This window comes from Cervus canadensis, chromosome 6 (assembly GCF_019320065.1).
Source record: "Cervus canadensis isolate Bull #8, Minnesota chromosome 6, ASM1932006v1, whole genome shotgun sequence".
In the NCBI taxonomy this organism is placed as follows: Eukaryota; Metazoa; Chordata; class Mammalia; order Artiodactyla; family Cervidae; genus Cervus; species Cervus canadensis.
The window spans coordinates 21375656-21385247 of record NC_057391.1 but is presented as its reverse complement, the minus strand read 5'-3'; the positions used below and the strand labels follow the sequence as shown (position 1 = coordinate 21385247).

Genomic DNA, 9592 nt, shown 5'->3' with positions numbered 1-9592 from the left:
CTGTTGATATTTCTCCTGGCAATCTTGATTCCAGCTTTTGAGTCATCCAGCCTTGCATTTCACCTGATGTACTCCACATATAAGTTAAATAAGCAGGGTGACAATATATAACCTTGATGTACTCCTTTCCCAACTTTGAACCAGTCCATTGTTCCATGTGCAGTACTAACTGTTGCTTCTTGTCCCGCATACAGCTTCCTTGGGTATCCCCATCTCTTTAAGAATTTTCCACAGTTTGTTGTGATCCACACAGTCAAAGGCTTTAGCGTAGTCAGTGAAGCAGAAGTAGATTTTTTTTTAATTCCCTTGCTTTTGCTGTGATCCAGCAGATATTGGATCTGCTCTGGTACCTCAGCCTTTTCTAAACCCAGCTTCTACATCTGAAATTCTTGGTTCATGTACTGCTGAAGCATAGCTTGAAGGATTTTGAGCATAATCTTGCTAACATGTGAAATAAGTGCAAGTGTATGGTAATTTGAACATTCTTTGGTATCTATTTCCCGACATGAGGTTATTAGCAAAGAGAATATCCTGCACCCAGTATGAATACAAACAATACACACAACACCTGTAATATTTACAGAGTGGGCTGCTCTGATCCACAGGGCCCTTGACAGAAGGAATACCTTGTCAGAAACTTGTCAGTAAATTCCTCTTGGAATTTACTTAGGCAGCAGCATTTCTGGAGCAACCAGAAGGGATGGAAAAGTCAAGGAAAGAGAGAATAAAGCTCCAGTCACTGAAGATGGAGTGTCTGCAGGTGAAACTCATCAGGATACACAATCTTGGCCTGAATTTTCAAAACCAGAGACTAGCTTCCAGATCACACAGTCGTCCATCAACAATGAGCCCTGGAATTTTCATTAACACATTGTGAAATATTTCAGCATATATAATCTGAATTGTTGTTGAAGAATTAATGTCACTTCAAGGGATTCTATGCCATCTGGGAGCATGTGGATGGGCTGAAAACAGGCATTTCTGGAGAAAAGCACTTAGGTTCCTCTTACACTGTCCTGCCCCAGATTCCTCTGTCGGGCAATCCAAGAATTCCAAGGTCCTTGGCTCAGAGTATCAGAGCTGGGAGTGCTTTGACAGTACCTCTGAAAGAGAAACAACACCCCCTTCCGGGGCTGCCCACAGTCGGAGCCCCATCTGCATCTGGGTTTGCGCTCAGCTCCCCCTGCAGCCCTCCATCACTGTGTCACTCAGAGCACAGTAGTACACAGCCGAGTCTGATGTTTGCACTGCCTGTTTCTGCAGGTGGAAGGAGCTGTCCCTCTTCACAAGAGTGGCCTGAAAACCTTCATGCTTGGGCCTCTGGTTTGTCGTCGAGCCCTTCAGGAGGAGTTGAGGAGCTTTGTTGAGATGCTTAACGTACCAGAACAGATAGAGAGCCGAACCAGCAGTCTGGTAAGTGCAGTTCAGGGTCATGAGAGCCCCCTCTGAGACAGTCACTGGGCCTTCTGTCTGGTTCACTGAGTCACCATTGGTCCCTCCTACAAGAAAATCACTTTGTTATGATAGAAATGCACAGGAGAGGAGTTTTCAGTCAGAGAAGAAAAACAAAACTTACCTACAGTTATAAGAAAGTGAAAAATCATTAAGCTTTAGAATAAAATGTTACTTACTGAATATTAAGATGATCAGAAGAACTGAGTGAGTGACAGAATGCATGTTCGCAGAAGAAAACGGTCCTTGTTCCCTGGAATACGCCAGTCTAACGAATCTAGTCTCCATCTGGATGTTACAGAAGCTCCTCACTCAGAAACGGAGAGCCCCTTTCTGCACCATAGCAGTATTCCGTCTTGTGGCTACAGAGTAAGCAAGTCAAACCGGCTCCTGAACACAAGAGGAATGGCATCTGAAGGAAACCTCGCCCTCTGGTGGTGATCGTGAAAATTGCACCACAGTCCGCTCTGACCTGTTTCTCCTGATAATCGCTTGTGGGGTACATACAGGAGAATGGGACAGGACCCTAAGAAGAGAGTCCTAAACATAACAGTGCTTAGGCAAACTATAATTACTTCCATAATTTTTTGCATGGTACAGGTACCTCTAGCTTCTCAAGAAACCCCACTTACAATTTCTAGATGGGATAGTCAGAGATTTCTTCCTTCAATGTGTCTCCAAGATACCCATGAATCAGAGAAGGTTCCTCCTGAATGGAAAGTGCTCCCTGCTCTCCTCAAGTTCTTCACCTGAATTAGCTCTGTTCATCCCCAAGACTCAGTCAACATGCCGTGGAAGAAACCTTATCTACAGCAGGTCTCAAATAATGTATGGTTGAATGATAAGGTTATTATTACATACCCTACCGTCATCAAATGACACATTTGTAAAAATACCAAAAAAAAAAAAAAAAAAAAATTACCATTACTCCTTTTTCAGAGTTAAAGGTAGAGTTGACCTTACAACTAGAAAACTGGACAAAATATATGAAACAAATTTTGGACCTTGGACATCAGGTAGCACAGAGATAAGGAAGACAGATGAGATGAGTGCTAACACTGCCCAGCTTACTTCATGGAAGCAGCTTCCAGGCACCAGTACTGGCGGGGTTTACCAAAACTATCTCACTGTGGGATTGAGATGGAACCTAGAAATGTGTGGACCACTGGACAAGAAAGGAGAGAGATAGGGGCAAGGGGGTAGCATGTGGAGGGCAGAGATCCAAGGTGAATCTTGGGCTGAGTAATAATCTTCAATAAAAGAGAGAAACCTCAGGGAGTTTGGTAAACCTCCCTGAAAAGGTCTCCTTTGGGGCCCCTGGACCATACTTAGATGATAGCACTTGTAACATTCTTGTTTTAATTCAACTAAGTAATTTTTTTTTTTTAGAAAGTCATTCTTTTACAAGTGGTTGACCAGTTTTCCCAGCACCACTTGTTAAAGAGGTTGTCTTTTTTCCACTGTATATTCTTGCCTCCTTTGTCGAAGATAAGGTGTCCATAGGTACGTGGATTTATCTCTGGGCTTTCTATTTTGTTCCATTGATCTATATTTCTGTCTTTGTGCCAGTACCATACTGTCTTGATGACTGTGGCTTTGTAGTAGAGCCTGAAGTCAGGCAGGTTGATTCCTCCAGTTCCATTCTTCTTTCTCAAGATTGCTTTGGCTGTTCAAGGTTTTTTGTATTTCCATACAAATTGTGAAATTATTTGTTCTGGTTCTGTGAAGAATACCATTGGTAGCTTGATAGGGATTGAGTTGAATCTATAGATTGCTTTGGGTAGTGTACTCATTTTCCCAATATTGATTCTTTCAATCCATGATCATGGTATATTTCTCCATCTATTTGTGTCCTCTTTGATTTCTTTCATCAGTGTTTTATAGTTTTTATGTATAGGTCTTTTGTTTCTTTAGGTAGATATACTTTGAAGTATTTTATTCTTTTTGTTGCAGTGGTGAATGGTATTGTTTCCTTAATTTCTCTTTCTGTTTTCTCATTGTTAGTGTATAGGAATGCAAGGGATTTCTCTGTGTTAATTTTATGTCCTGCAACTTTACTATATTCATTGATTAGCTCTAGTAATTTTCTGGTAGAGTCTTTAGAAAATCGAGTTCAGATGCTTAATATATTAACCAGGCTTGCTTCATTTCAAAGGCATGTGTGTGGTGTTTATCAGGCTCCTGTGTATTTATTTTATTAGAGATTCAGGGATCTCACTGGGAAGAACTGTCTGCTCAGTGTCTATCAGCCTGTTTGTCTAGGTTCCTGTGCAATTATTTGTGCAAGTGAAGTGAACCCAGCAGAAGATATAACAAAGTCATTTCACAGCTGCTTCTTTTTTCTAGGATTTATTTCATGGAAAGTATGGTTGTATTATGGTAAGAAGTCAAAACATTGTTCTTTGTTAACATAAACCATTTTAAGTCATGAAGACTTTGTGGCTACAGTCAGGTGTGAGGTTGCCTTACATGGGTTTTCAGGGCAGTGCTATCAATCCAGTAACATTTGTGTGTTGTTTTTCAAACTAGGCTTGATGCACCTGAGATCAGGAACTTAATCTTATTAATCTCAGTGGCCAACTTCTCAAAATACACGGAACACTAGTTCAGGGCAAATGGTTTAAAAATATTTGAAAAATGAATGAATAAGTGAATGAGTGGACATGTCCAGGTGTACAATGATCTGTTTATGAAGTATAGTCTCTACGAGAAATAGTTCTCAGGCCCGCGGTATGATAAGCTTCTTCCAGTGGCTTGTCTAGGGTCTGAACACAGGGCCATTAGGCATTTCTCAAACTAAGGCACAGTTCTTCATGTAAGAGACCACTCTCAAACTGACTATTTAAAAAATGCTATAGCAGTTTTATACATACAAAACTCAGGTTAAGTATAAATGTCTTCGGTTCACAGTTCTTAATCACCAAAGTGAAAGTTGCTTAGTCGAGTCTGACTCTTTGAGACCCCATGAACTACATGGGGCTCTCCAGGCCAGAATACTGGAGTGGGTAGCCTTTCCCTCCTCCAGGGATCTTCCCAATCCAGGGATCAAACCCAGATCCCGCATTGCAGATGGATTCTTTACCATTTGAGCCACAAGCAAAGCTCTAGAATATGGAATGGTAACCTATCCCTTCTCCAACAGATCTTCTCAATGTAGAAATTGAACCGGGGTCTCCTGCACTGCAGGTGGATTCTTTACCAACTGAGCTATCAGGGAAGCCCATGCATACAAAATACAAAGTTAATAAAATTCATATTAAAACATCAATGTGAGGAGTGATATTTTGCTGAAACTAAAGAGGTGGTGAAATCTCATTAGAAGAAAGCTATAGACTGTGTCATTCAACAATTCATCTGATTGAGATGATTTGGAGCTTAATGCACTATTTGCTGCTGCTGCTGCTAAGTTGCTTCAGTCGTGTCTGACTCTGTGTGACCCCATAGACAGCAGCCCACCAGGCTCCCCTGTCCCTGGGATTCTCCAGGCAAGAACACTGGAGTGGGTTGCCATTTTCTTCTCTAATGTATGAAAGTGCAAAGTGAAAGTGAAGACGCTCAGTCGTTTCTGACACTTAGCGAACCTATGGACTGCAGCCTACCAGGCTCCTCCTTCCATGGGATTGTCCAGGCAAGAGTACTGGAGAGGGTTGCCATTGCCTTCTCCAAACTGTTGTCTGAATTCCTGTGATTACTGATTTCCAGTATTTTTACTTCTATTCAAAAATATCCATTTAAGTCAGCATTATATAACTCTATTATTGAACAAAGCATCAAAAAATCAGCACTGAAAAAATAGTATGCATTTACTGCTACTCTTTTTTCTACTGAATTGCATGTTGATACGTTCAAACTTTTTAAATGTTTAAAAATATTCTTAAAACTTTTATCTATTTAAAGACCTATGATGCTTTTATTTGTAAAGTGTCATTATTCCATTTGTCTTTAATTAGATTAAAAAATGACATAACACAAAATCTTCAGAAAGATGGGGAGTATTCTAAATTGGCCCAACAGATGATTAGAAATATGCCTTTATTATTTAATTTGTTGTCATCAAACAAAAAAATCCAGATCGAAAAGTTCTAATGTAATTCCTACACCCTGTAGGTTGGCAGACATTTTTGTTCATAAAGGGTCAAATAGTAAATAGTTTAGGTTTTGAAGTCATACAGGCTCTGCTACAACCATGCTGGTATAGCACAAAGCATCCATGGTCAATGCATAAATAAATGAGCATGGCTGTCTTCCAACAAGACTTTATTTATAAACATAAATATCAAGCTACTTTGCCCTCTGGCTATCCTTTGCCAATCCCCCCAAGAATTTATCCATAAACCTCTAAAGATTACTTTTTTTCACTAAATATTATCATAGCTTTTTAAGGAGGTTTAAAATAAAGAACACATTAATGGATAGAAAAGAAGAGGGAAATTGAATGATGCTAATACCAAAGATACTTCCCGGGTGGCTCAGTGGTAAAGAATCCACCTGCCGATGTAGGAGATGTGGATTCAATCCCTGGGTCAGGAAGATCCCCTGGAGGAGGAAATGGCAACCCACTCCAGTATTCTCACCTGGAAATCCAATGGAGAGAGAAGTCTTGAGGCATTGGTTTTCTATGTAGAGGATCATGTCATCTGCAAACAGTGAGAGTTTCACTTCTTCTTTTCCTATCTGGATTCCTTTTATTTCTTTTTCTGCTCTGATTGCTGTGGCCAAAACTTCCAAAATCATGTTGAATAGTAGTGGTGAGAGTGGGCACCCTTATCTTGTTGCTGATTTTAGGGGAAATGCTTTCAGTTTTTCACCATTGAGGATAATGTTTGCTGTGGGTTTGTCATATATAGCTTTTATTTTGTTGAGGTATGTTCCTTCTATCCCTGCTTTCTGGAGAGTTTTTATCATAAATAGATGTTGAATTTTGTCAAAGGATTTTTTTGCATCTATTGAGATAATAGTATGGTTTTTATCTTTCAATTTGTTAATGTGGTGTATTACATTCATTGATTTGCAGATATTGCATAATGATTGATATTGCATTCCTGGGATAAAGCCCACTTGGTCATGATGTATGATCTTTTTAATATGTTGTTGGATTCTGTTTGCTAGAATTTTGTTAAGGATTTTTGCATCTATGTTTATCAGTGATACTGGCCTGCAGTTTTCTTTTTTTGTGGCATTTTTGTCTGGTTTTGGAATTAGGGTGATGGTGGCCTCATAGAATGAGTTTGGAAGTTTACCTTCTGCAACTTTCTGGAAGAGTATGAGTAAGACAGGTGTTACCTCTTCTCTAAATTTTTGGTAGAATTTAGCTGTGAAGCCATCTGGTCCCGGGCTTTTATTTGCTGGAAGATTTCTGATTACAGTTTCGATTTCCATGCTTGTGATGGGTCTGTTAAGATCTTCTATTTCTTCCTGGTTCAGTTTTGGAAAGTTATATTTTTCTATGAATTTGTCCATTTCCTCCAAGTTGTCCATTTTATTGGCATAGAGCTGCTGGTAGTAATCTCTTATGATCCTTTGTATTTCAGTGTTGCTGTTGTGATCTCTCCATTTTCATTTCTAATTTTGTTGATTTGGTTCTTCTCCCTTTGTTTCTAGTTATACTTTTCTAGGAATTTGTCCATTTCTTCCAAGTTGTCCATTTTATTGGCATAGAGCTGCTGGTAGTAATCTCTTATGATCCTTTGTATTTCAGTGTTGTGTGTTATGATCTCTCCATTTTCATTTCTAATTTTGTTGATTTGGTTCTTCTCCCTTTGTTTCTTAATGAATCTTGATAACAGTTAGTCAATTTTGTTTATTTTTTCATAAAACCAGCTTTTAGTTTTGTTGATTTTTGCTATGGTCTTTTTTGTTTCTTTTGCATTTATTTCTGCCTTAATTAAATCTGTTCTTCATGTCTGTGTCTCCTTTGCTGCCCTGCAAATAGGTCATCATCACCATCTTCCTAGATTCCATATATATGCATTAATACATAATATTTGTCTTTCTCTTTCTGGCTTACTTCACCCTGTGCAATAGGCTTTAAGTTCATCCACCTAATTAAAACTGACTCAAATGTGTTCCTTTTTATAGCTGAGTGATACTCCACTGTACATATGTACCACAACTTCCTTATCCATTCATCTGTCAATGGGTGTCTAGGTTGCTTCCTTGTCCTAGCCATTGTAAATAGTGCTTCAATAAACTGGGGTATACGTGTCTTTTTCAATTATGGTAGAAGCAAAATTTTGTCATGAGTGACAACATGCTGAAATTGAAAAGATCTTGATATCCCAACCTAGACAGCATATTAAAAAGCAGACACATTACTTTGCCAACAAAGGTCCATATAGTCAAACCTATGATTTTTCCAGTGGTCATGTATGATGTGAGAGTTGACCCATGAAGAAAGCTGAGCACCGAAGAATTGATGCTTTTGAACTGTGGTGTTGGAAAAGACTCTTGAGAGTCTCTTGGACAGCAAGGAGATCAAACCAGTCAATCCTGAAGGAAATCAGTCCTGAATATTCATTAGAAGGTTGATGCTGAAATTGAAACTCCAATACTTTGGCCACCTGATGTGAAGAACTCATTCACTGGAAGATACCCAGCTGCTGGGAAAGATTGAAGGCAGAAGGAGAGGGCGATGACAGAGGATGAGATGGTTAGATGGCATCACAGACTCAATGGACATCATTTTGAGCAAATTTTGGGAATTGGTGACGGACAAGGAAGCCTGGAGTGCTGCAGTCCATGGGATCGCAAAGAGTCAGACACAACTGAGCGACTGAACTGAATTGAACTGAGAACAACAATTTTGTTGTGAGCAACAACATGCAGAGACTGAAAAAATCCTGATATCCCGGGCTCCTTTGCAGATGTAAGAAATGTGGAGACACGGACTAACACTCGTGAATGAAATGTAAGTAGGAGCTGCAGGGTGAAGCTTCTGAAAATGGTTGACATGGCCAGCATGTGCTCAGTTGCCTCTTGACGTTCTTCCTGGAAGGTGGAAAAAATGGATAGACTTCTTGCTGTTTCGGCAAAGTATATAAACAAAAGTGACAATTTAAGGACAAGAGACAGCCAGAAAGAAGACCCTTGATTCCTCACAAAATTATGAAGCTAGTATACGAGCCCTGGACTGCACATGGTACATGTGATAGAGCTAGCTTCTTTATATGAGAGGGAAGTAAATTTCAGCTTGTTAAAAATGTTACCTGAGTTTTTTGTGATGTGAAGCTGAACCAATATCTGATATAAATGATGTTCATTAAAAATACATCACTGCATCAGTCTGATTGAGTAAGCTCCTAATAACCCAGTTCTTCAAAGGTGTTCTAGGTGATTCTGATATAGGTGATGGTGGTGGTTTAAGGTCTGCAATGTGGGAACCACAGTCCTACCAACCTTTCCCCTGCCATCTTACCTTTTCCACCAAGTGTCACATAAATACAAATGCCCTTTGTCCACAAACACATTTTCAGTAGCATCAAAACTGTATCAAGAAAACTACTCTTACCAGGAACAAGAATACAATGGATGGAAAACTGTTATATATGTGATAATAAACAGAAGTATCCACTTTCAAAAAACAATACTTTAGGGGCTGATAGCAGAAAACATACATCTGTCACTTGTAAGAGGAAAAATTCTGACTTTTGGATAAATTCCCATCTCTTTAATGGAGAAATTGAAGCTTAGAAATCATACAAATCATAAATGGCAGAATCAGATGCACATCTTTGTCTCTTTTACTCCAAAGACTGAGATCTTTCTGTCTATTATTACATAACATTTTTACTCCTCAGTTTTAAAGTGAAAAGTTTCATTGAAACAGTCCTAAATCCTTTTTATTTCTAATGCCTGATGAATCTACTGTTTCCTATAGAGGAATTAGAGAAATAGTAAAGTCATCTCAGGCATCTTAAAGCCCTCCCTGCTGCACATATAACAGATGAGCCCTTCTATACTGAGAAGTCTTTCTTCATCCTCCAGAGGTGACCTGGTAAAATTAGAACTTAAAGGGTCTTTAGGCTCATCCAGTCTAAATCCTTTGTTTAAACTGAGGAAACTGAAGGCTGCTACATCGATGATATGGCTAAAGACACAGCCAGGATGGGCAGAGCTGAATCTGGCATTTCAGTTTCCCGTT

The 9592-nt window shown here is 39.3% G+C and overlaps 1 gene segment (V, D, J or C); it reads right to left on the bottom strand.

Moving 5' to 3' along the window:
- Window positions 1–1166: 1166 nt before the first annotated feature.
- LOC122443244 lies at window positions 1167–1782 on the bottom strand. The segment is given in 2 exon segments: window positions 1167–1499; window positions 1632–1782. Coding segments are annotated over 2 exon segments (435 nt in total).
- Between the last annotated feature and the right edge of the window lie 7810 nt (window positions 1783–9592).